Source organism: Scyliorhinus torazame, chromosome 6 (genome assembly GCF_047496885.1).
Source record: "Scyliorhinus torazame isolate Kashiwa2021f chromosome 6, sScyTor2.1, whole genome shotgun sequence".
Classification (NCBI taxonomy): Eukaryota; Metazoa; Chordata; class Chondrichthyes; order Carcharhiniformes; family Scyliorhinidae; genus Scyliorhinus; species Scyliorhinus torazame.
Window position 1 is genome coordinate 104875734 of NC_092712.1, and position 27803 is coordinate 104903536.

Genomic DNA, 27803 nt, shown 5'->3' on the forward strand with positions numbered 1-27803 from the left:
GATGTAGTGGCAAGTCCATCGCAAATTCCTTATAAAATTCCACCCATCCGGCCCAGGGACCTTCCCCGACTTCATACCCCTGATATTATCCAGGACCTCCCTCAGCCCCAGGGGCTGTGCCAACGCCTGTCTCTTTGCTTCCTCCACCTGGGGAAATTCCAACTCGTCCAGAAACTGCCCCATGTCCCCTTCCTCTCCCCATAGGTCCGCCTCATAAAGCCCCTGTTAATACTCCCTAAACGCCTTGTTTATGTTCCCTGGCCCCAACACCACCTCCCCAGCCCCAGTCCATATCTTCAATATTTCCCTGGATGCGTCAGCATGCGGCTTGCCTTCTCCCCATACTCATATTGCACCCCTCTTGCCTTACGCAGTTGCCCTACCGCCCTTCCCGTAGCCAGCCTGTCAAATTTACCCTGCAACTTTTTCCTCCTCGCCAATCCCTCCACGGTGGGCACCCTCGAATATTCCCTGTCCACCTCCACTATCTCGCTCACTAGACGGTCATGTTCCTCCCTCCTTTCCCTATCCGCACAAGCGTTAAACAAAATAATTTCCTCCGGACCACTGCCTTCAGTGCTTCCCAAAAAATGGCTGCCGACTCCTCCCCATTCTGATTCAACTCCACATATTCCTTAATCGCCGCTCGCACCTTATCACAAAAACCTCCATCCGCCAACAACCCCGAGTCAAACCTCCACCCCGGCCTCTGCTCTCGTCCCGTTCTAAACCGAATCTCCAGCCAGTGGGCACATGGTCCAAGATAACTATCCCCGCACACTCTGCCCCCTCCACCCCAACCAAAATCTCCCAACTCATGCAAAGTAATCAATCCTCCAGCTCCCTTGCCATTTGTGCCCTACCCATCGACCTGGGGCTCGACCTATTCACCCTCGGCTCCAGGACACAGTTAAAATCCCCTCCCATGATCAATTGGTGCGTGGCCAAATCCAGGATCGATGTCAGCAACCCCCTCATAAAACCCACATCATCCCAATTTGGGGCATACACATTTACCAACACCAATGGTGCCCCTTCCAATACCCCACTCACAATCACATATCTCCCACCCGGATCCCTCACCTCCTACGCACTCACAAGTCCCATTTTTTTGCTCATTAAAATCGCCACTCCACTCGATTTCAAATCAAACCCCAATTGAAAAACCTTCCCGACCCACCCCTTCCTTAATGTAACCTGGTCCTTCACACTGAAGTGGGTCTCCTGCAGAAAGAGCACCCCCGCTTTCAAGCTCCTGAGAACCCTAAGGAGCATTAGGGTTCTCTTAACCAATAGTGATTGTAATTTATATTGAAGGAATCATTGCTTTCCTATCCATTTTGTCAGTGATATTTGTCTGTTAATGTAATTTTGTATTGAATTTTGTTGTAAAACATACATAAATGTTCATTGCTGATGCCAGCACCAACACACCTTTGTCCCCTTCCACTCCCCCTCCCTTCCCCACCTCCCTTTCTTCCCTTTCAGCATCCTGAAGAGACTTTCTCTCCACAATACCCTGGTTCACTCCTCAGCCATCTCATCAACTCTTTGGGTTCCTGCAGCACCTTTCAATGCAAGCAGAGAAGTTACAACACTTGATCTTTTACCTCCCCCCCCCCCCCCCCCCTCCCCCGACCCCCCCATCTCACCATCCAAAGACCAAAACACAACTTCCAGGTGAAACAATGATTCATAATTTAGTCTCCTGCATTCGCTGCTCGCATTGTGGTCTCCTCTACATTAGGTGACCACTTTGCCTCTGTTAGGTCCCCAAGTGTAACCTTGTGCTTCCAGTTGCTTGTCATTTAATCCTCCATCTTGCTCCCAATCTGATTTTTTCTATCGTGAGCCTCCTGTCATGTTCCAATGGCACTCAACACAAGCTTGAGGAACTGCACCTCCTCTTTCAACTGGGCGCCATACAGTCTTCTGGATTCAACATTGAGTTCAGCAGTACCTCTTCCCTCATTTTGTTTCCATTTTCTTTGGGGGTTTTTTCTCTCTTGTTCTCTCCTATTTTCTTCTCTATGCTTTGGGACAGCAACTGTTCAGAATCTTGTTATTTACACCTCCTGTAGAGACATCTTCTGTTACTTCACTTGTCCCAAGACCCTCCTTTTGGTCTTGAACCATTTAAATATTTTGTCATTTAAACTCTTCTACCATCCACTATCACAGATCCTCCCTTGTGTTCTTTTTTCCATTCTCCTCCCTTTTTCTCAACCAGAAACTGATTACATTCCTAACTTTTTCCAGTTCTTATGAAAGGCCTTGAAACATTCTCTCCATAGATTCTGCCGGACATGCTGAGAATTTCCTACATTTCCTGTTTTTATTTCAGGTTTCCAGCATCTACAGTATTTTGCTTCAGCCTGTGTAATAGAGTCCTGCTTGAATTATGTTTTCCCCATGTTTCATTTTTGCAAGTGTCACTGAAGGTAACATTCTCCCTTCGAGCTGTTTTTCATTGTGGGCTTTGCGTTTTAGGATGAAGGACTTAATTTCTCAATTTAACTGTTAAACATCTGCTTATAATTAAACCACTGCTTATAATGCATGAGAATTTTATCAGAATTTGGAAGGCACTTACCTTTCCACTAATAGTGATACACAAAATCACATTTGACGCCATTTCTGTGTATAAGTCTGTCTTCATACATTCCACAGTGCAACCTTCTTGATAGACATCTGCATACTTTGAAGAGGATTGTGAAACAATACCAGTTTGGTTTTGTATCCTTTTGCTGTTGACAGTTCACTTATGTGGTAGTCTGTGTAGAGGTATTACGGTACCTGGTAATGCTGGAACACCATTGGTAGATATTGTATGTTTCCTATTGGTCAAGCTGTATGGTAGCTCCGCCCTGCAAGGCGGGCTATAAGAACCCGTGCCGCCCAGCAGCCTTATTTCTGTATCTGAGCTGCTGGGGAAACATCTAGCTTATTAAAGCCTTCAGTTGGACTCCAACCTCGCTTTAGTGATCATTGATCGTGCATCAATTTAATAAGCTAGATTTAACAGGATGGAGCTCCGAATCAAGCCGGAGTGTCTGCAACTCAGCCCCCTCGCGGCGAACTCAGCGGCAACCTTCAAGCACTGGCTGGCGTGTTTTAAAGGATACCTCGGAAGGGCCGAAAACACACCCACGGGAGAACAGAAATTGCAAGTCCTGCACTCGAGGGTGAGCCCAGAAATTTACACCCTCATCGAGGACACGGATGACTTTGATTGCAGCAATGGAGCTGCTAAAAGGGCATTATATTCGCCCGGTAAAGCAGGTCTACGCCCGACATCTGCTGGCAACGAGGCGACAAATCCCTGGGGAATCTCAAGGATTTGCGCTCCTGGTGTTGGGGAGAAACTGCAGCTGCCCGCATGTTTCGGCGAGCGACCACACAGAACTCTTGATCCGGGACGCTTTCGTGGCAGGTATGCTGTCCTCCCAAATCCGCCAGCGATTGCTGGAAAAAGACACCCTAGGCCTCAAGGAGGCATGGGCCCTTGCAAGCTCCCTGGATGTGGCCTCGCGAAGCGCCTTTGCTTACGTTCCCGACCGCGCGGAAGCCTCCTGGGCAACGTGGAACCCCTCCGCAGCTGACCCCGAGACATCTCCCATCTCCCCACAAGCTTGTGCTTCAAGGCGGACTGGCAACCCCGGGGGGCCCCGCTGCTAATTTTGCGAGCAGGCCAAGCATCCCCAACAGCGCTGCCCGGCCCGCGCATCCACCTGCAAGGGATGCGGTATAAAGGGTCACATTGTGGTGGTATGCCAGGCCCGTGCGGTCGCCGCGGTCTCCGATGGCGAATGCGGACCGCCACCACAAACCTCTCCACGGTCTCCGTGCGGCCAGCGGGCGCCGCCATCTTCCTCCTCCAGGGCCATGTGCGGCCCCTGGGCGCCGCCATCTTGTCCCATGGACACCATGTTCAATCGAGCGGCGCCACCATTTTGTGCACCAATGGGAGCCGCCATCTTGGATGGACTCCCAGGACCCCAGCCCGGCTGACCGCACACCGCCCAAAGAGAACACTCAACTGCTGCGATTAGCCTCGGTGACCCTGGTCCAGTCCTGGCCTCGAACACTCTCAACTGCTACAACGACAGTACTAATCAACGGGCAAGAGACGTCCTGCTTAATCGACTCTGAGCGCATGGAGAGTTTCAAACACCCCGACACGGTAAGGCGCTGTTCTCGCCTCGTCCACCCCGTTAATCAAAAAATCTCCCTGGCCTCCGGTTCCCACTCAGTAGAGATAAAGGGGTTTTGTGTAGCAAACCTCATGGTCCTAGGAAGGAAGCTTAAAAATTACCGGCTCTATGTCCTTCCCCACCTCTGCACAGCTACACTCCTAGGTTTAGACTTCCAGTGTAATCTCCAAAGTCTAACTTTCAAATTCGGCGGCCCTATACCCCCCCCTCACTGTCTGCGGCCTCGCGACCCTCAAGGTCAATTCGCCTTCCCTGTTTGCGAATCTCACCCCGGATTGCAAACCCGTCGACACCAGGAGCAGACGGTACAGTGCCAAGGATCGGATCTTTATTAGGTCAGAGGTCCAAAGGCTACTGAGGGAAGGAGTCATTGAAGCTAGCAACAATCTCTGGAGAGCTCAAGCAGTGGTGGTAAAGACCGAGGAGAAGCATAGGATGGTCATCGACTACAGTCAGACCATCAACAGGTTTACGCAGCTGGACGCGTACCCTCTCCCCCGCATATCCGACCTGGTAAACAGGATCGCGTATTACAAGGTCTTCTCCACGGTGGATCTTAAGTCCGCCTACCACCAGCTCCCCATCCGCACGAGTGACCGCAAATACACTGCCTTCGAGGCAGATGGGCGGTTCTACCACTTCTTAAGGGTTCCCTTCGGTGTCACTGACGGGGTCTCGGTCTTCCAGCGCGAGATGGACCGAATGGTTGACCGGTACGGTTTACGGGCAACATTCCCGTATCTCGATAATGTCACCACCTGCGGCCACCGACCAGCAGGACCACGACACCAACCTCCGAAAATTCCTCCAGACCGCAAAGATCTTTAACCTTACGTATAACAAGGATAAATGCGTGTTTAGCACCGACCGCCTAGTCATCCTCGGCTACATAGTGCGAAATGGAGTTATAGGCCCCGACCCTGAAAGCATGCGCCCCTTTATGGAGTTCCCCCTCCCTCACTGCTCCAAGGCCCTGAAGCGCTGCCTAGGGTTTTTCTCTTAGTATACCCAGTGGGTCCCCAACTATGCGGACAAGGTCCGTCCCCTGATCCAATCCACAGTTTTTCCCCTGTCGATAGAGGCCCGCCAGGCCTTCAGCTGCATCAAAGCAGACATTGCAAAGGCCGCGATGCATGCCATCAATGAGTCCCTCCCCTTCCAGGTCGAGAGCGACGCGTCTGATGTAGCTCTGGCGGCCACCCTCAATCAAGCGGGCAGACGCGTGGCCTTCTTCTCACGTACCCTCCATGCTTCCGAAATCCGCCACTCCTCAGTCGAAAAGGAGGCCTAGGCCATAGTAGAAGCTGTGCGATATTGGAGGCATTGCCTGGCCGGCAGGAGATTCACTCTCCTCACTGACCAACGGTCGGTTGCTTTCATGTTCGATAATGCACAGCGGGCCAAGATAAAAAACGATAAGATCTTGCGGTGGAGGAGCGAACTCTCCACCTACAACTACGAGATCTTGTATCGTCCAGGGAAGCTAAATGAGCCTCCCGATGCCCTGTCCCGCGGCACATGTGCCAACGCACAAGTGGACCGCCTCCGAGCCCTCCATGAGGACCTCTGCCGCCCGGGGGTCACTCGCTTTTTCCACTTTATCATCGAGGAAGTCAGGACAGCCACCAGGGACTGCCAAATCTGTGCGGAGTGCAAACGGTACTTCTACCGGCCAGAGAAAGCGCACCTGATAAAGACTTCCGGTCCCTTTGAACGCCTCAACATGGACTTCAAAGGCCCCCTCCCCTCCACCGACTGCAACACGTACTTCCTGAACGTGATTGACGAGTACTCCCGGTTCCCATTTGCCATCCCCTGCCCCGACATGACCGCAACCACCGTCATCAAGGCCCTCCATAGCATCTTTGCACTGTTCGGGTTCCCCGCTTACATACATAGTGATAGGGGGTCTCCTTTATGAGCGACGAACTGCGTCAATTCCAGCTTAGCAAGGGCATCCCCTTGAGCAGGACAACCAGTTACAACCCCCAGGGTAACAGACAGGTAGAGAGGGAGAACGGAACAGTCTGGAAGACCGTCCTACTGGCCTTATGGTCCAGGAACCTCCCAGTCTCCCCCTGGCAGGAAATCATCCCGGATGCCCTCCACTCCATCCGGTCACTGCTTTGTACCACGACCAACCAAACACCCCACTAATGTCACCTTGTCTTCCCCAGGAAGTCCTCCTCTGGGACCTCGCTCCCGACCTGGCTGGCAGCTCCCGAACCCACCCTGCTCCGAAAACACGTGCAGGTGCACAAGTCAGATCTGTTGGTCGAGAGGGTTCATCTTCTCCATGCTAACACCCAGTACGCCTGCGTGGCGTATCCCGACGGCCGACAAGATACGGTCTCCCTACGAGACCTGGCTCCCGCCGGATCACCACGCACACCCCAGCCACCAGTCCCACCCTCCCTCCCACCGGTGCACCTTACAGGAGAATCGGTCCTTCCGCCGGCCCCGTCTAGGCCCCCCCACCCACCGACGCACCCCGCAGACGCTTCCTTCCCAGGTCAACCGTTTTCCCCACCAGTGCTGTCTAGGGGTGTTGAAGCTGCCACAGAGATCGAGGTCACGCTCCCGGAGTCACAGGCGCCCGAGCCTCTACTGGCATCACCACCAATGCTTCGACGATCGCAGAGGACGACCAGGCCTCCGATCGACTGATTGCTTCATTTTAAAGTATATCGTTAATTATGAATCTGTAAATAGTTACAAAACGCTGTACGGAGGTAGTACGGTACCTCCATAACTATAATTTCTACCACGTTACCATGTTGTAATATCAAGCCGCCACACCCGCCGGACTCTTTTTTTAACAGGGGCTGAATGTGATAGTCTGTGTAGAGGTATTACGGTACCTGGTAATGCTGGAACACCATTGGTAGATATTGTATGTTTCCTATTGGTCAAGCTGTATGGTAGCTCCGCCCTGCAAGGCGGGGTGTAAAAGCCCGTGCCACCCCAGCAGCCTTCATTCTGTACCTGACCTGCTGGGGGAAACATCTAGCTTATTAAAGCCTTCAGTTGGACTACAACACCGCTTTAGTGGTCATTGATCGTGCATCAACTTACTTATGTTCCTATGCATTAAGTACAATTCTGGTGGTGGGGGGGTGTTTATATGCCCCTGTTTTTTGGCGGCTGGGAATGGCGGAGAGGGTGGAGAATTGCGGGGAAATCTCAAATTGGCTTTTACGCTGGAAGGGATTCCCTGCTGCTCAATTGTCCTCGCCATGCAATGACAGGAACTACATTTGAATTTATTTAAATATAATTAGCATGCCTCCCCGCTGGAAAATCTTCCCACAGACTAACGTACCCCACCCCGAATTCCTGACAGGTTTTTATCAACTGGGAACTGGCAAACAGTACCCTCCAGGAGTGCACAGGTAAGTACAACCCCCAGTGGGGAGCGGTCATGCCCGGGCAGTACCCTAGCACAGCCCCCGGGCGCTGCATCCCTGTACTGCCCCTTGAACAGTGCCAGGGGCAGTGCTGGGGGGGGGGTCTTCCATTAGGGAGATTCGGGGTAGGGTAAGAGGTTCTTTTTCAGGTTGCCAACCTGTAACCAGTGGGGTTCAACAGGAATAATTGTTGAGACCGCAACTGTTTACAATTTATATAAATGACTTTGAGGGAGGAAGCAAATGTACTGTAGCCAAATTTGCAGACAGCACAAAGATAGGTGGAAAGGCAAGTTGCGAGAGGGATACAAAAGAGATATTGATAGGTAAAGTAAATGGGCAAAGAATTGGCAAATGTGGGAAAATGGGAAGTTGTTCACTTTGGAAGGGAGAAGAAAAGAACAGAGTATTAATTAACTGGCGAAGAACTGCAGAAAGCTGCAACACAAAGAGAGTTATGGGTATCTGTGCATGAAACACAGAAATCTAGCACACAGGTGCAGCAGGTAATCAGAAAGTCTAATGTAATGCTGGCCCTTTTTTAAAGGGGGTTGGAATATAAGAGTAAGGAAGTCTTGCTGCAACTGTACAAGGTACTGGTGGGACTGAAGTACTATGAGCAATTTTGGTCCCTTATTTAAGGAACGATATTGAACGAGATTTTCCGGTCCCCCAGGCATGCGTTTCCATACCATGCGCTGTTCGCTGGCAGTGGGAGTCCCACCATTTGTCATTGAAATTTACCATTGAAACCACCCCATACCACTGTGAAATCCACTGGCAGGGGTACGCTGCCAGCAGGAAAAGTGAATTCCGACGACCAAAGAATTCCGGTTATTATTTTGCTGGAGGTGGTTCAAAGAAGGTTCACTAAGATGATGGAGGGATTGTCTTATGAGCAAAGGTTAAACAGGTTGGGGCTCTACTCACTGGAATTTAGAGGAATGAGAGATGATCTCATTGAAATAATTCTTAAGGGGCTTGACAGGGTAAATGCTTATTTCTTCTCATGGGAGAGTCTAGGACCAGAGGGCATGGTCTCAGAATAAAGGGGTGCCAATTTAAAACTGAGGTGAGGAGGAATTTATTTTCTTAGAAAGTTGACAGTCTTTGGACCCTCATGCCACAGAGAGCTGTGAGGGCAGAATCCTTGTGTATATTTAAGGCTGAGATAAATAGATTCTTGATTAGCAAGGGAATCAAGAGTTGGGGGAAAGGGCAGGAAAGTGGAGGTGCGGAGTGTCAGATCAAACGGTCTACTCTCATTCCTATTTCTTATGGTTGTAAATGATTTTAGAGTATTTTGGTCTGCAGAGAGGGACCAGACAGGACTGTCTCTTGTCCCTTGCTATTTGCGCTAGCTGTACAGCTACTGGCAGAAGCAGAAAATACTGGACAATTGCAGTAGGTCTGACAGCATCCATGAAGAGAGAATGGAGCTACCCTTTCGAGTCTGGATGATTCTTTGTCAAAGTCAGATTAGTCATCCAGACTCAAAACATTAATTCCCTTCTCTCTCCACAGATGTGGTCAGATCTGCTGCAAGTGTCCAGTATTTTCTATTTTTGTTTCAGATTCCAGCATCCACAGTAATTTGCTTTTAGCCACTGTCAGAGGCTATCAGGCTGGACTCCTTGATATTGGGAATAAGCAGCATAAGATTATGCTTTATGTGGATGATGTGTTGCCGTTTGTGTCAAAGCTGAATGTCTCGGTTCCCGCTTTTATCGATGTGGTGGATTGATTTAGATCCTTCTCCGGCTATAAAATTAACTTCACAAAATCAGAGGCAATGCTGGTGGGTGAGCTGAGGGACAGACCTCCGCACCCTTGCCAATTTTCCTTTTAGATGGTCTCCATTGGGGTTCAAATACCTGGGAGTCACAATTGGTCCTCCATTTAGGCAGTTGTAGGGGCTAATTGCCCTCAGCGGATTGCTTCCATTGAATGGGACCTGGCTTGTTGGTCTTCCCTGCCGGTCTCATGGCTGGGTAGGATTGCCTTCATTAAAATTAATGTGTTGCTTAGATTGCTATACCCCTTGCAGATGTTGTCAATTTTATTTTCAGCCAGAGTTTTAAAGGAGATTTATGGAATGATTAGTTTGTTTATTTGGAATAAGAAGACCCGTCTAAAGTTCACCAAGCTGCACCTCCCATATATTAGATTTACCAACTTGCTTCTCACCTTAGGTTCATAAATGATTGGGTTAGGAAGGAACTTTTGATTTGGCTGGATATATAAGAAGACCTACCGACCTATCCTCTGCAGGTCTTGTTATTTTATGGAGACAGCGAGACAGACTCTGCCAGATGCAAAAATTCTACTCTTAGAGCAGAGAATGGTCTGCAAGCTAAAAGGTAGATCTAAATTGACTTTCGCTGTCTCTCCCATCCAGGGCTGCTTGGACTCCCATGGAGTCTTATGGACCATGGATTCAACACTTGGAGGGATAGAGGCATTTGTAGATTGGGTGATATGGTTAGGGATGCCTCCTTGTCATCCTTTGAGCACCTATGCCAACAATTTGACATCCTGATCCTGAGAAACTCCTTTTTTAAGTATTTGCAACCCAGGGGCTGAACAAGACAACTTTGTGTCTTAACTCCGTGATTTCCTCGGTGGAAAGAGTTCTGCCTTCATTGAAGCCTAACCAGTTAATTAGCAAGTTCTATGATACCTTGTGTTCTAGATCATGTGTTAGTACATTGGATGCCTTGTAGTCTTGGGTAAAGACTTGGCAACTAATATTGATGAGGAGACGTGGGGTAGCATTTGGGATTATGTCAGGACAATTTATTTCTGTAATAGAATGAGGGAGACTCAGTTTACGATACTGCACTGTCTGCATATCACGCCTAGTCTGAGACACAGGTTGGATCCTGCTATATCCCTGATATGCCTAAAGTGCCTGGTAGTCAAGGGTAATTATGTATGCTGCATATTGGCCTGTGTTAAGATTTAATTCTATTGGTCTGGTTTAGTCAGGGAGGTGGAGAAGATATTTGATCGAGCCTTAGAGCTTATTCCTTTGTTACTAATTCTGGGTCTTCTAGCTAGGAGAATTACTGATGTTAATGAAAAAAGGCTGTACAACATCCTAGCTTTTGCAGCTCATAAAAATGTCCTCTGCTCCTGGGCCAGCAACAAGTATCCTTCAATTTAAAACTGAAATAAAATAATTATGAAATACATTCCTATGGAATGTCTGAAATCTGTGATCTGTGCTAAGTCTGATGCGTTCTGTAAAGTGAGGGGCCCTCATCTCAAATGTATAGGCTCCACCATGGCCGATCTTCCCCTGTTGGGCTTTCGTTGAGTGATCTTATAAATCTTGATCTTGCAATACATGAAGGTGTGCGGCCTAAGATATTATCCTTCTGTATTTATATGACCTTGTCTTCTTTCTTCCCACAATTAGTTCTCCTTTCAATTGATTTGGTACTAAAGCTGGAGGCGCTAATTCCATAAACCTGTTATACCAAACTTATCCTGTCGTGTTTGTTCCCATATTTGCAATAATTCTTGTGCTGTACTGTGCCTGTTTTGCATTGATATTGTGTTTTATTTTATTGCCTTCTTTGTAAAAATTGAAAAAAATCTAATAAAAATATATATTTAAAAAAGGGTCAAGATAGAGGAACGAGCTCACACTCCAAATCAATGATGTGTCCTGAGGGCTGTAACGTGCTTATTTGGAAGATGAGGTGCATCTCCTCCACTTTGTGTTGGGTTTCACTTTAATATTCCAGCAAGCCAAGGATGGACATGTGGGCATGAGAGTAAGATGTAAAGTTGGAATGGCAAGGGACAGAAAGCTTGGAGTCATGCTAGCAGACTTTGTTCCAAATATATGATCAAGTTTTCGTGCCTTAACTTTCTTTTTTGTTAAAAAGCCAATTAGAGACTTGGTTCAAGTCTTTAAAATTCTTAATCTTTGTGCAGAAAAGGTAAGAGATCAGGATGCCTACATACAGCCAATATGTGAAATCCTCACGTTGTGTGGGTAAGTGACTGTCTTTCATTGCTACATACTTGTTATTGAAATACTCAAATGGATTTGGTGACATAGATGTTTGTAGCTGGAGGTAGATTTGCAATACTTCTTCAACTACTAAATTATTAAATGGGCAGATTTTAAAATAATGCAGATTTCACCTAGTATTTAAATTTTGTATTAAATTTAGGATTTACTAACAAACTTTTGAAATAATGGCATTCAACATTTTCATTAATTATTTAGATGAATTGAACGTTTCTTAAATTTTCATTTGGCATGAAAATGTGCAAGAATAATTTAGTCCCAATTTGTATGCTGGGTGCTAACTTGTAGGGAAATTAGAGGAGTGGGTAAATATTTGAGAATAAAGACCCTAGTTGACAAAAAATGGTCAAAACAGGCCCCGACCATTTGTGATCCATAGTGCAGCCAGTGAGCAAAATACAAATATGACTAACAACAGCTTAGGTGGATTTCAAGGAATAGATGCTCCATAAGGAATGCTACTCAGTTCAAAGGCAAATTCGGGATGGCAACAAATTAATAATCGCTTATTGTCACAAGTAGGCTTCAATGAAGTTACTGTTGAAAGCCCCTAGTCGCCACATTCTGGCGCCTGTTCGGGGAGGCCGGTACGGGAATTGAACCCGCGCTACTGGCTTTGTTCTGTATTACAAGCCAGCTATTTAGCCCACTATGCTAAACGAGCCCCTACTGTGCTAAACCAGCCCCTAAATTCTGGCTTTGTTGGTGATGCCCACATCCGATGAAATAATCAAATAATAAAGCTAAAACTTATCAGAAGAATTTACTTAAAGTGAAAACAAGCTGGCAAACAGAATTCTCAAACATTTTTCAACAGGATATTGCCACATTGTCCAATTACAATATGACTGCTCAATATGAGTGATAAAGTAAAGTCACCATAGTCCCAGATGACCAGAAGCTGTTTTCCCCTTTGAGGGGAACAGCTGACTGGTGGTGATTTAACGTGAAGCTCACCGCACCTCAGGCGAGGGGCAAGGGTGAGGTACAGGAATTGAACCCATGCTGCTGGCCTGCATCACAAACCAGTTGTTTAGCCAATTGACCTAAGCCAGTCCACAATATGAATGGTAAACATATGTATGCATGTAATATAGAAATTTAGAACAATAAAAGTTGACAACAGAAATATAAGTAAAGGTATTTTTTAAAATAGACTACATCAAATGCAAGAAAGTCAGTGATCTTCTCAGATATAACACTGGCATCTACCCAATAATGTGGAAAATCGTCCTGGTATATCCTCATCACAAAAGGCATAACAAATCCGGTTCAACCAATTACTTCCGCATCAGTCTGCTGTCAATCATCAGCAAAGTGATGGAAGGTCAGAGTCGCTGACAGTGCTGTCAAGCAAAACATTTTCAGCAATAACCTGTTCAGAAGTGCTCAGTTTGGTTTCTGCCAGAACCAATTGGTTGTAGACCTCGATATAGTCATAGTCCAAATATGGATAAAGAATTCCACAGGTAAAGTGAAAGTGACAGCTCTTGACATCAAGACAGCATTTGGCTGAGTGTGGCAATGGGAATCAAGGGGGAAATCTCTCCTCTGGTTGAACTCGTATATAGTACACAGGAAAATTATTGTAGTTATTTGAGGCCCATCATCTCAGCCCAAAGACGTCTCTGCAGGTCTACCTCAGGGTTGTATCCTGGGCTCAACTATCTTCAGTCGCTTCATCAATGATTTTCCCTTATCAGAAAGTCAGAAGTGGGGATGATTATTGCACAGTGTTCAGTATCACTCAGGACTCCTTGAGTACTGAAGCAGTGTAGTGCCTGAATGCAGCAAGATCTGGACAGCATTCAGATTTGGATTGATCATTGGAAAGCAACATTCATGCCACACAAATATCAGTCAATGACCATCTGCAGCAAAAAAGAATTTAACCATTGCCTCTTGGTGTTCAATTTCATAATCATCACTGAAACATCACCATTAACATCCTGGATGGCACCATTGTCCAGAAAATTAGTTGGACCAGCCACATAAAGACTGTAGCTAAGAGCAGGTTGGAGGCAGGCAATTCCATGGTGAGTAACTCACTTCTTGACTTCCCAAAGCCTGCCCAACTACTACAAGGCCCGAATCAGAAATGTGATGGAATACTCTCCACGAGACAGAATGCTTCAACAGCATTCAAGAAGCTCAACACCATCCAAGATAAAGAAACCCATTTGATCTGCAACTGATCCACTAGTTTAAACATTCATTCCTCCACAACTGGTGCACAACAGCCAAAACCTCTTTGACAGCCCCTTTCAAGCCTTTGACCTTTACCATCTAGAACAAGGGCTTAGGAACGCCACCAACTGAATATTCCTCTCCAAGTCACACACTATGCTGACATGGATCTATATCACCATTCCCCTTCACTGTCACTGGGTCAAAATCATGAAACTCCCTTCCTAACAATACTGTAGATGTATTCAAATAAAATATAAGTAGTGATGTTTACATATTCAGAATGTTAAGTTTATAAAGATTTTTACCTGGCATCGATCTTCTTGTTTTCATCAGCTTACCGTTTTTAAAGGAGAAGGCTTCTGATGAGTCTAACTTTGCCCAAGTTGTATCTGAGTCTATTTCGCAAATGGGTATGTTAATATCATTCTGTGCAGTTCAAGAAAAGTTAAACATTTCAGTGGCTTTACTACAAAAGCCTATATAATAGTATGAATGTAAAAATCTACATTTGTTTTATGTATGGTAATATATTTTACGTAACTGAATAAATAACTATAAATGGCAAGAACAATAAAATTTCAGTTTTCACTTTGATTTCTCTACTCATTAAACCCTTTTATCATACAACATTCCTTTCCCCAGAATGTATGCACGTGATGCGAGTTACTTGATGTTTCCACCCTTTCACTCAGAACAAATGCAAATGAGTGAATTCTGCAAATTGATATTTTTGATTTTCTCTAATTCCTTTATTTGGGGAATTTCTTTGCCTCTCGTTACAAATAGCATGAAAAATATAGGTCTGGGATTTCCGGTGGCAACATGTAGAAGGAGGTTGCACGTAAGGTATCTCCTAGAGTCCATGGTTTTTCGTTCTTTTCATCCGGTTCCCGGGGCTAATTGGTGGGCAAATTCATCCCATTTGAAAGCCTTTTGTGTGAGGATGTCAAAAGGCACAAAAAAGAACATTAGAAAGAAAGGTGTGAGCGGTAGCCCTTCTGAGGAATTGAGCAAGGTGTGGAGTCCTGCTGGATTGAAGATGCGGAGGCAAGCTTGTTTGGTGGGGCTGTACCTAGCACATTGAACAAGCTGAAGGAGGTAATGGCTGTTAAATTTGAAAGACAATTTGGCAAGCATTTTGAGAGGCAAGGGAGAGAAATGGTGGAGACCCTCAAAAAATTGGTGGATGATGCATTGGTCCAGATAAAGGAGGATTTGGGGAAGACTTGGGAGACAGTGCTGGAGAAGGGTGAAGTGTTGAAGGGGGTGGATGAAAAACAGTAGTGACAGGGATCAGCTGGCCTTGCTGGATGCCAGGCTGTGGAATGTGGCGGACGGGAACAAGGGCCTGAGAGCTAAGGCCAAGGACTTGAAGAACAGGTTGAGGCGGCAGAATCTCAAGATTGTGGGGTTGCCTGTATATTTTGAGGCAATGTTTATGAAGTTGATGGGGAATGAGGATCAAGTACCCCCCATTGAGCTGGATCGGGCCCATTGAGCGCTGTAGGCGGAACCACAGGCGAATGAGCCACCATGAGCATCGATAGCATGTTTTCACATCTATCAGACATAGGGGAGGGTCCTGAAGTGGGCCAAGGAGAATTGGAAGGTTCGGAGGGCGACAGTATTCAAATTTACCAAGATATCATGGTGGAATTGACAAGGAGGCAGGCAGCCTTTAATAAGGCGAAGTCAGCGCTTTTTAAGAGCGGTGTGCAGTTTGGTGCGGTGTATCCGGAAGGCTGAGGTTTAGGCATAATACCTAAGACCATGGCCAGGATTCTCCGAAATCCCGGCCAAGTGTTGATGCTGGCGTAAACACCGGAGTGGTGTACGCTAGCGTCAACGGACCTCCTGGCCCAGCAATTCACCGGTCCTTAGGGGACTAGCATGGCGTGGAGTGCTGCGCGCTGCTCCGGCGCCGAAAGGTGGCCTTGCACGGTCGGCGCGGGTCTGTGCATGCCGCAACGGCCGTCTCCACGCATGGTTGCCATCTCCGCACTGGCGCGGAGCAACCTGTCAGGGATCTTACAACGGGCCGCTCAGAAGGAGGTAGGCCCCCTCCAGATAGTGGCCGCCCGCCGATTGGAAGCCCCCGATCGCAGGCCTGGACCCCTTGGAGCCCCCCCCCCCCCCCCCGGAGTCAGATCCCACCGCCTCCCCACCAGGACGTTCACCGTAGCCGTGGGTCTGAGCTCCCGCCGGGTGGTACCAGGTTTAAACCACGCCGGCGGGACTCAGCTGGAGTTTGGCACATCGCCCACGGAGAATCGCCGCGGGGGCCTATTTCAGCGGACCCCGGCCAACGGTGCTTCGGCGACCGCGGGGGCACGATTGGCGCCGAATCTCTGATCGTCGGAGAATCACGTCCCAGTGTCGGAGCGGCGTGGCGGGAATTTCCATCTCCTGTAAATTCCATCCAACCCCCTCACCCCGGCGCTAACCAATGATTCCCACACAGTGTCATCACCACTGACATGTGCCCCAGTTTAAAGTGCCTCCTCAGCTGGTTCCAAATTTTTATGAATGACTCCACCACTGTACTACTCATGTACTTCCTTGGTGCGAATGGCAGCGCAGCCTCATAAGGGCCCTCAGGCTTGTCCCCTTGCAAGACTCCTCCTCTAACCTGATCCAATCTGTGTGTCCTCCCTGAGTGGAACACTTGCCCCTCCCACCCCTTCCTCAGCCTCACCTGGGGCTGGATTCTCCGTTCCTGAGACTAAGAGCTGATGCCAGGGCAGGATTCATGGAATTTCACGATGGCAAAACTAGTGCTGAACCTGGACCGATTCAGTGACTGTGGAGGGTTTAACACCGGCGCCATGTGGAACACAATCGATTCCAATGAAAAATAGTGTGGGATTCGTCGGGTCCATGATTGACACTCGGGAGCCTGACAAGCTACAGCCGCATATACACATTACAATCCCCACACATTATCATCCCAGCCAATAAGATGGTACTGGTTATGCTGGAGCTTGCCCATACAGCTGATGGGTTCGCTGGGGCCAGAGGGCACATACGGGGTTGGCCTGTGGGAACACCTATACAACCTGTAGCACTACGTTCACCGTGAGCTGTTCGCGGCATGTGCAGCTCCACGGCTGCCTTTCCAGCTGCGGCAATGGTGTTCCGTGCCCGTCCATCCTGACACCACAGGCCACCCCCTGCAACTCACCCTGGCCCTGGCAGAAGGCCCCCAGCTAGCGGCACAACTGTCAGCAAACTATGGCAATGTTGGACACTTTCCCTTTGCCCTCTCCTCCCCTCAGCAGTCATGACACCAGTTTTGCGATTTTTAAAAGCACAAGTGAACCGAGCCGTCGGGAATTTGGCCCATCCTAGGCGGAGAATGGCGAAGGCCCTGGAAAATACTGGGTCAGGCCTGCTAATGATATTTAAATGGTGAAGAGGGTAGGGCAGCGTAGGAGAGGCCAGTGGGGGAGCAGGAGGTAAAGGAGGCAATTGGGAGGATGCCGTCAGGGAAGGCGGCGGGACTGGATGGGTTTCCAGTGGAATATTATAAGAAGTTTCAGGTTAGGTTGGTCTTGGTCCCGCTGATGGTGGGAATGTTTGAGGATGCGATAGGAAGGGGGCCTTGCATCAGACGTTTGGGGGATATCTCCCGAAGGTGATAGGAGAGGATCAGATGGGGTTCGTGAAAGGAAGGCAGCTGTTTTCGAATGTGAGAAGGTTGTTAAATGTGATCATATTGCCGGCGGAGGGAAAGGAGACAGAGATGGTGGTGGCGCTGGATGCAGAGAAGGCGTTTGATCAGGTCGAGTGGGGTTATTTGATGGCGGTTTTGGAAAGATTTGGAATCGGGCTGAGGTACGTGGCGTGGGTATGGCTGCTGGGAGGGAGTTCCGATGGGTTAAGGTGGAGGAGGACTCGTGTCGGGGTTGGAGATGTGGGCGCTGGCAACGGCGCGGCTCCCGATGGCAGCGGGTCAGTATTCAGGGAGTCCAGTTGTGTTGGCTACTTTGAAGGTCTGGAGGTAGTTTAGACAGCACTTAAAGCTGGAGACTGGGTCAGGGGGGATGCCGATTAGTGGGAATCATGGGTTTGAGCCGGGGAGGGTGGATGCGAGGTTTCGGAGATGGAACGAGAAGGGGATTAAGGAAATGAAGGATCTGTTTCTTGGGGGACAATTTGTGAGCTTGGAGGAGCTGGGAGAGAAGTACGGGTTGAGAAGAAGAAGCGATTAGATACCTGCAGGTTCGAGATTTTGCAAGGTTTGTTTCCCCGACCGTCCCAATAACGCCGGCTCCTCATTGTTTAAGGCGGTACTGACAGTGGGGGCGGTTGCAGAAGGGGGTTGTGTCAGGGATTTATGGGACGATCCTGGAGGAGGATAGGATGTCCATGGAGGGGTTAAGGCATAGGAAGAGCTGGGAGGGGTGATGGAAGACGTCTGTGGTGTGAGGTGCTGCGAAAGGTGAACACCTCAACCTCGTGCGCAAAGTTGGGAGTGATACAATTGAAGGTTGTGTATAGGGTGCACCTCACAAAATCAAAGATGAGCCAGCTGTTTAAGGGGGTGAGGATGTCTGTGAGCGATGTGGGAGAGACCCCGCAAATCATGATCATGGGCGGGATCTCCGACCCCCCGCTGGGTCGGCGTGAATCCCGCCCCCGCTGGCCTCCGAATTCTCCCACCCCCCAAAAACCAGCGTGGCGTGAGTTGCGCCGCCCGCCTCGGAGAATGGCAGGGTCCGGAACGACTCAATGGGCCTCGGGGCCGCCGGAATTCTCCGGCCCGTGATGGACCGAAGTCCCGCCGGCAAAAATTGGAGTTGATCCCTTACCAGCGGGACCTGGCGGCGCGGGCTGCCTCCGGGGTTATTGGAGGGTCACGGGGATCTGGCCCCGGGATGTGCCGCCACGGTGGCCTGGCCCTCGGTCTGGGCTCACCGATCCGCGGGCGGGTCTGTGTCGTGGGGGTACTCTATTCCTTCCGCACCAGAGGCCGTGGTCATCCACCATTCCCGGTGCGGAGGTGACTCCATGTGCGCATGCGCAGGGATGACGTCAGCAGACGCTGGCGCTCCCACGCATGCACGGACCCGCGCCGGCCAGCGGAGTCCCTTCGACCCCGGCTGGCACGGCGCCAAATGCCTTCCACGCCGGCCGGTGGGGCACCAACCACTCCGGGGCAGGCCTAGCCCCTGAAGGTGCGGAGGATTCCGCACCTTTGAGGCAGCCCGACGCCGGAGTGGTTCACGCCACTCCATCCCGCCGGGACCACCCGCCCCGCCGGGTACGGGAGAATCCCGCCCCATGTGTTTAAGCTGAGGGATGCGCAGGAGGGGTTCTAACAATTCTTGGGGTTTGTTTATTCAGTACTTTCGGGAGTTGGTTGCCGGTGGATGCTAAGTGGGGGAGGAGGGGGATGGCTTGTTTTCATTTTTGTTCTATGAGTCTATTTTTTTAGCATTTATATTGTTGAGGTTGTTCTGTTTTTGTTTTCTTTCTTTGTATGGTGTAAATGATGAAAATATGGCAAATAAAAATATTTTAAATAAAATGATAGGCAAACGGTGTTTACTGTACGTGCGTTTCGGACCGCATTGACGCCGCTGTTGAGGTGACAGAGAATTGCGATTTGGCGTCAACTTGGCGCCCACCGCGATTTCAGTGTCGGAATCTATTCTCTGCCCAATCACATTTCCCGATTTCAGCTGAAGCCAAAGGAGAATCCCACCCCAGATTTTTCACCCGGAGATGCATTTCCTTGAGCTGCACCCCCTCATCCCAACTCGGAATCGGCCCACCCAAGTTGGCCCATCCGGCCCGTCGATGGCCAAACTTACCCTACATAACTGCTGCGTCGCCTCCCCTTCCCCCTCCCCCACCCCCCTCTCCCAGCCCCCCTCCCCTACATTTGCTAACCACCGCAGCCCCCCCCCCCACTTATGTTCACTCGCATTTCTTGCCAACATGGCGAGTCCCACCTGAAGGTCCTAAACCCACTGTCACCACGCACTCTACCTATCTTTCCTGCACCCTCCCATTGCTTCTCTCCAGTCCTCCTCCCCCTATACCCTGCACCTAACCCAATGCAAGAAACATTGCCCCAAATGGCCCCCATACAGAATATTCTCGAACCGCTCCACCCCGAGCCACAACAACCCCTCATGCACTGTGCAGAGCATAACAAATAGTGTAATACAATTGAACATTATACCCCCAGCAGGGCCCCCTCCAAAAAACAATTTAACTTCAATGCAAAAATACAAAAATGGGTGTGCGTGTGTCACTCCCATAACAACATTTCCCCATTGGTAAACAAAACATGTAACAAAATATAATAGAGACAGAACTTCCACCCACATTCCTCTTTCAGCCCTCCCCAACTCATGTTCCTCAAGAACGTCATTCCCCGCCACCGGCATCCAGTAATATTCCCGGCCCTCGAAAGTGACGCAAAGTTTGGCCGGGTAAAACACTCTAAACCACATCTTCCGCCGGTACAACACTGCCTTCTCCTTATTGAACCCCGACCATCTCTTGGCCAGCTCTGCACCAATCCTGATGAATCTGGATTTGGTTTCCTTCCCCATTGCAAGCGTGCTGCGCTCTGGCCCATCTCAGGATCTTTTCCTTATCCTGGATCTGGCCGCGGCGGCTCCTCTGCCCTTGGCTTCTGCCTCAGGGACCTATTGGCCTAATCCACCTCCGGGGCCTTGTCCAGCATCTTCTTGTCCACCAACCTCACCAGCATCCTTGTAACGTAGCCCGTTGCACTCATTCCCTCCACTCCGTCCTGTAGGCCCACAATCAGAAGATTTTGCTGCCTGGACCTTTTTTCCTGGTCCTCCACCTTTGCTCGCAGTGTCTTGCACATGTCCCCCAGGATCGCCATCCCCACTTCCAACGACACAATCCGGTCACTCTAATTGGATACCACTTGTCCTCCTCCGCCATTTTTCCACTGATGCTGCACCACGGGTCTTCTTCAACTCTTAGGATTCACTGTCTTCTGTTTGGTTTGATAACCTGCGGATATGCCCATCCGAGGGAGAACTGAATCTCTTCCACTCTCTGTTCAACGTATCTGCCCAAATTACACTGAAGTTGGGGTAAAAGGGAGCAAAATCAGTACCTTCAAGCAGGAGCCACACTGTATGCAACCACTCTCCATGGCCGCCACTGGAAGGCCATGTTTATGTCATGCATTAAGTTTGGAAAATGTGAACAACAATATTTGAAAAAAAAAGAAATATGGGTCTGGATTCTCCACTTTGCGCCGTTGGCAGCAGAGTTTCTAATGCAGTGGAGAATTCTGCGTTGGGGAGAAAACAGGATTGATGCCGGACGCTAACCCCCTATCTGATGCTCCGGCTCCCTTGGCATCGGGATTGAGGTAGGCGCCCCGTGCCAGCGAGAGTATGTAAAAAGATCTTAATTAACGAGCCAGATACCTTGGGCTGGATTCTCCGTTTCTGCGGCTAAGTGCCGGCGGGAACGGAGAATCCGCGGGAGGTTCACAACAGGAAAATTGGTGCAAACCCCTCACAGAATCCGGGACTGGTGAGGGGCTAACACTGGCATCGCTTGAACCCCCCCCCGCGGTTGTGCCAAAAACAGGCGGAGAATGGCCGGGACCCGGGCTGCACATGCGCATGGCTGACGACCTGCACCAGTCGCACTGTAAAACAGGGCGTCAACCCTGCGCGAATCTTAACCTGCCAACCGCGACCCCACAGCCCAGCCGCTGACCACCCACCACCAAAACACCTGACCTCCAGCCCCCGGCCAGCAGCACGGACCCCGGCCGAGTGTGGTGGCGCTGGACACTGTCCGCAGCCGACACGTCGGATTTAAGCTGTATAGTTGCATCCACTATCCTTCTTCATCACACCCCATTCATAGATTATTCATTTCTTTACTCCTGCATGTGGTTACCTAGTTTCCCCTTTAATGCGTCTATGTGATATACCTCAATTCCACCATGTGGCAGAGAGTTCCAGATTCTGTCACACTGTATTCTGCACCAGAATTGTATTTCTGATTTCTCCCAGGTGATGTTTAATATCCAAGCAGTTAAATAACAATTTGAAACCATTATATTAAAAAAATTATGTATTGAAAATGAAGGGAATGAAACTTTTGAAAAGCAGGAATGGAACATGTGTCTGCTTTGGTAGGCACAGATGACATTCAATATCAATGCCTATACTGCTAATATTTCTAACTTTCCTGTGGCAGATAATTGAGTTCAGTAAGAGTTTTGGGCATCTCATTAAGCCATCCATATTATCCCCTTAATGCATTTCTAATAACCTGAAAAGTAACTTTTGATTGTAACCGTTTCTAATATTTTAAAAATGGAAATTAAGCACAATAATTTGAGTTCAGAGTTGAATTCAGGAGTAAGGAAAAGGGCAGTATTGCAACCAATGATTCTCATCAATTCTCTGACAGGTTATTTACTGAGAGTACCCAGTGCAAAGGTCCGATTACAACTCTGTGACTCCATAATAAGACTGTATTCCAAAGAACCACCCAAACAGGAATTTGAAGGTATTCTAGTGCAATTTAGTCACTCCACACTCTTTTTGCTATATTTAATTCAAGCTTTTGCCAAAAATGTATTTACCGTGTCAAATTTTCTGTGAACCTTCTGTAGTCTTAATTGGGTGCAAGCTAATTACTTTCAAAAAGATTTTGGTTTTGTTACTCAGACCTTTCAATTAACACAACTTTTTTCAGAATATTATCCAACTAGTAATAGCTACAATATGCAAATGATTGAAGAGAGTGGTGTGGTAGAAACCCTGGTAATGGGCCTTGCTCTAGTTGGAAGTCAACCAGAGGTAAAGTTACGGATAATGCAGACTTTGCAGTGTCTTTCACGTTCATCTGGTAGGTATTTACTCAACTATTTGCAGTATATTTTGATTTATAACAGCTTATTCTGATGTCTATTAACTTGTTTTTGGAATGAAGATGTAAAATGCAAAGTGTCTGCAGAATTTGACATCAACCCCCTTTTCAAATCTATTGGATAATATTTATATCGATTATATTTGTTTTACATTACAGCACTATTAAATAAAGCTATTGTATGGATGTACTTATGTAACAATGTCATTAACATGGCTATGATAGATTGATTTATAAAAGCAACTATTAGACATCAGATACTGTGTGGAAAGCTTTGTTATCCCCATTTTTTATACACCAGGGACTACCGTAAATCAGCCTGAAACAGTTGGAAAACTCTGGATCAATATATATGCAAGAAATACAGTCATTTTCCAATATTCAAAATTCAGTGGCCCAAACCGGTTGGCACCCTTTCCTGACACTGAGGAGAACACCTTGGAGGAGAGCTCCAGGAATGGAACTGTTTTAGTTGCAACACAGCTGTCATCCCCATTTTCCACCAGAGCAGATACGCACACCTCTGTGGGACATATTAATGGTCAGGCTTCTGGGGCACAAACTGGTGAGCACCACACTGCTGATGATGCACATCAGATGGAGGCAGGAACCCCCAGGCGAGACAGCAGTTGGGGGTCTGCTTGATGCCAGGACCCAGCTGGTCCCAGCCTGATGCTGAGCCTGTGGTACAGAGGTATCCGGAGCTGATGGAGACGATAGGGTGCAGCCAGGACTTTCAGAGGGAATTGTCAGCGTCACTCCAGCAGATCCATAGCCGCTTGTAGGAGTCCCAGAGGCTATGGGCGCAGGAGATGTCACTGGCAATGCGTGGCACCGAGGCCAACACTGCTAGGGTGGCGACCACAGTGGAGAGCCTGGTGCACGACGTCGGCACCATGAGTGAAGGTGTCCAAGGTGCCGCTCAGTCGGTGACAGCCATGACTGAGTGTCTCAGCAGAATGTCTGACTCTCTGGGGGATGTCACCCAGTACCAGGCTTGAGGTTTTGGGGAACATGTCTCGCTCTCAGATAGGATTGGCCGAAGCACTGAAGAGCATGTCCCAGTCACTGAGGAGCATTGCTGAGGGCATTGACACAATGGTGCAGACCATGGGGGAGTTACCAAGGCTGACAGAGCCAGATGTTGCAGTGGCAGCCGGAGCTCGAACCAGTTGCACGTCTGTCCCAAGATGAACCCCAGGGCCCTATGGGCACCGACCAAAGAAGCGGGTGCAAAGTGCCAACCCGAACCCGTCCCATGGAGTGGCGACAGTGGCCACCAGCTCCCCCGAGTTCGACCCTCTGATGAGGCTGTGTCTCAAGGTCAGCACGCGGGACAAGGCGGCAAGGCTGTGCATGTGCCACCGACAAGTGAACCGGGCCCTCCGGTCCCAGAGCCCCCAGAGGACGCCCGCCAGGGGCATCGAAAGCCACAGGATGAGATAAGCAGCTGTCAGCCTCCACCTCAGATGTGCATCCTGGGGAAACACCTAGATGTACTGGTAGAGCTAAGAGGGCCAGGCACGTTGAGGATCACTGAGGGCACCAGGACAGCGGGGTTGATAGGGTGTACAATGGGGGGGGGGGGGGGGGGGTAGGGGGTTGGGGTGTGGGGGGTGGCACTATCAGGAGTGGGGTTATTGTACAGCATATTAAACATCTTTTTGCACAACCATTATGATGCCTCTGTCACTTCCTTCCATAATGGAGGCTGACTTCTGGACCCTTTGCCAATCTCTGCAGGCAACCCTCCTCCGGTGTTGGCTCCCACATTGTTCAAGCACAGTGTCCAGACATCAGGGTGTGATTGGGATAGGAGGCAATGACCCCCACATGCTACAAGGCCCACCCACCCACGGGAATCTACTTGGGTGTACTCACTTATCATGATAAGTGCTCACTTATCATGATTTCCAATTCCATATTAGCAATAGCCTTCAGCCGCACAGCCAGAAGCCTGAGCAGTTGAGGGTTATGTGTGGGCATTGGAGCAGATGGGCAGGGTCGAGTGCTGCCCCGGAACATGGACATGCGATCCAGGAGTTGGCATGGTGGTGCTGCGAGCGGTTACCCCCCCCCCGGTTGCTCTTCCAGCGTCTCCTGCCACCCTCCCATGGCGGCCTCCCCCTCCGGAAGGTCCCCACACTCAGCGGAGGAGCCCTCACCCCCCGCCCCCCACCAAGCACAGGGGTGGCAAACACTGCACCCCCGGGCTCTTTCCCTGTGAGCAGAGATGGCTACTCATCTCTTCGGTTCTCTACAGAAGCCTTTCCGCCAGGTTCACGTTTTTCAAAAGGAGTACTAATCGACGGCAGCATGAACGCTTGCTGGGGAGGCCGCTGAATGACAGAAGGCCGTTGGATATGGGGTGGCTCCCTGTATGGAAATTGGGCTAGAGTGGTGATAATTGGTTTCTCGCCACGCTGCAGCGAGATCCTGATTTCGCGCACAGGAGCGGGCTGGTTGCATTGCAAACTGTTTGAGGCCTGGCGCAGACCTCGTTTTTGGTCTCTCCCGCTGTTCTCCGGCCTCGATTAGCTCAAACCAGAGCGCAATGAGGCCGGAGAATCGCACCCACTGAAACTTAAAACATCTGGAAAATGGAGATACACCGCCCGGACCCCTCCATGTATCCTTCCAACTTTTAATGTTGTTAATGGAATTATCCCCACCGGGGGACACTTGCACTACCAGATGCTATAAACTGACATTTTTTTTTTAAATTTTTCCAATTAAGGGGCAATTTAGAGTGGCCAATCCACCTACCCTGCACATCTTTGGGCTGTGGGGGTGAGACCCACGCAGACACGGGGAGAATGTGCAAACTCCAAACAGACGGTGCCCCGGGATCGAATCTGGGTCCTCGGCGCCGTGAGGCAGCAGTGCTAACCACTGTGTCACCATGCCGCCCTTTGTCCTGACATTTATAACAGAATGCTTAGAATTTTTAATCACAGGCTTTTAAAGTGATTTACACCAGAAGCTGTATTGGAAGAACATTTTTATACACTAAAAGTGTTTAGAAGCAAACTTGCTGAATAATCCCCAATTCACCTTACTACCCCCATCTCACACCACCCCAACCCCCACCCAATCACTCCAACTCTCTGATCCTAAGCTGTGTGAGAGAATAGATAGGTTGAAGGATTCAGGTTTTCTTATTAAGTTATTACAACTATCCTTATTGTGGAGTTCCATGTATCCAGTGGAGAACACATGAGCGCTTCATATGTGTCAGAAGGGCCCTTGTGCCCCTGCACTCATTACACTCAATCTTATGCATTGATTCTGCTGCTCCACCATCACTGATGGAGGAGCTGCTCTGGTACTCCAACAGTTTATAGGCCTCCTCCTCCATGGGGGTCAGGGTGTAGAGATGCAATACGTTTCTGCCAGTCTTAGCCATTCTTTTTGCGTTCGGTGCTGCCTTCTCCTGAAGACATTTTTAAAAATCACTTTGGGCGAGATTTTCTATACCCACACACCGGCAAGATCTTCCGGGACTGCCAAAGTCAATAGACTTTTGGCTGGCTTGCCACATACGCCAGCATGCCAGGGCTGGAAAATCCAGTGCTTAATTTTCCACAGAAATAAACACAACCTGTACCCTATAATAGTGGCAGGCCAACAGTCTGTGATGGGTCACACAAATGCCTCCCGCATGTCACCCCTCTTGAGAGAGAGGGAGCTTATAGGGGTAGACAATGATAGATAGGCACCCCTTACCAGTATCGGTGGTGATGCAATCTCCACTGACTTTTTGGATGGCAGACCAGGAAACCCTGCCATCTGAAAAATTCTGCCATTAAGTATTTACGTGTGAGTCACTATATGCTACAGAACATAATATCCCATGGCATGCAACCTTTCCATTTAATCAATACTGATGAACAAAAGTCCCACCTGTGGCTATAACAATGGAGTGTGCTCAGGCTACAGATTGCATTCATTTTTGATGAAAAAAGAACAACTGAAAGCAGAGAACAGGGCTGATCTCTTAACTAAATGGACATCCAAGAAAAGAAATGGCTGATGATCACCATTTTTTCAAGCTTTTAATTCCCTGATTCAGGTCATTGTGGAGACTAAGTTGAGCATGAACATGCTAACCAATAAAAAAATTAAATAGCGGTGCAATGCTAGAATTATACTTTACATTCTTTCAAAGGCTACAGGTAACCAGGATTATTTTTTCATCTCATATATTTGAAACTTATTTATGATTAAGTTATTTGAATTGTCGACTGTAATATTCATAATTGGTTTACTACAACATTTGACTTGTTTGTCTGATTCCAGCGATGAACTGTAACCTGATGTTGAATGCACAGGCAGCAAATAAAATCTGCCACATCCTAAATGATCCAGATCCATCTGGACAACTTTTATTTCGGGCATCTGAAGTCCTGTGGAACTTATTGGATCAGGCCTCTAAGAAGGAACTTGTTGATCAGCTGAGTAATTTTGAATGTATCAAGTGAGTGTTCAAAGTAATCACGCTAACCAAAAAGGTTATTTAAGTGCTAATTTCTGATGGGAGATTAAATATAATTTATTCAAAGCTGCAATAATTTTGATGTGTTTGTTCAAGTTTCAAAGGCCCAAATCTTCCAATTAGGGTTGGAACCTCTGGTTCTAGCCCTAACCAGAAAAAAATACCTACTTACTTTCCTCCAGTTTTTCTGAGGATTGTTCTGATGGAGGATCCTTCTAAACGGAAAGGAAACCTTGGATATGGGAATCCGTGCAGAAGCCACACCCTATTTTACAGCACTAGCTGCCATATTCTGGCAATTGAAGAGTTTAAAAGCTTCTTTGAAAAGCTATGGAGAGAAGGTAAATAGTTAAGGAGGTAGGTTGGTGGAGGTAAAGGTATAGTTGGGTGTGGTATGTGGGTAAGGGGTAGGATGACTAAGGGAAGCTGGTAAGGGACTGTAGTGGGTAAAGGTAATGTGAGAGGGTTGAGTGAATAGGATTGTGAGGTTAGGTTGGGGGAGTCAAGGTAGGTAGTCGGATAGTGAGTTCAGGTTAAGTCAGAAGAATTTGGGTGTCGGA

At 48.6% G+C, this 27803-nt stretch overlaps 1 protein-coding gene across 3 annotated transcripts in view; it reads left to right on the forward strand.

Annotated features, from left to right (window-relative positions):
• The window catches only part of LOC140424932 (cilia- and flagella-associated protein 69-like), a 186983-nt gene that overhangs the window by 36320 nt on the left and 122860 nt on the right, over window positions 1-27803 (forward strand). For all 3 annotated transcript variants that reach the window (XM_072508617.1, XM_072508615.1, XM_072508616.1), the window contains exons 3-8: window positions 2671-2736; window positions 11518-11627; window positions 14190-14266; window positions 22287-22385; window positions 22575-22727; window positions 27048-27225. In XM_072508617.1, coding sequence (XP_072364718.1) covers window positions 2671-2736; window positions 11518-11627; window positions 14190-14266; window positions 22287-22385; window positions 22575-22727; window positions 27048-27225 — 683 coding nt within the window. The remainder of the gene's footprint in view (window positions 1-2670; window positions 2737-11517; window positions 11628-14189; window positions 14267-22286; window positions 22386-22574; window positions 22728-27047; window positions 27226-27803) is intronic.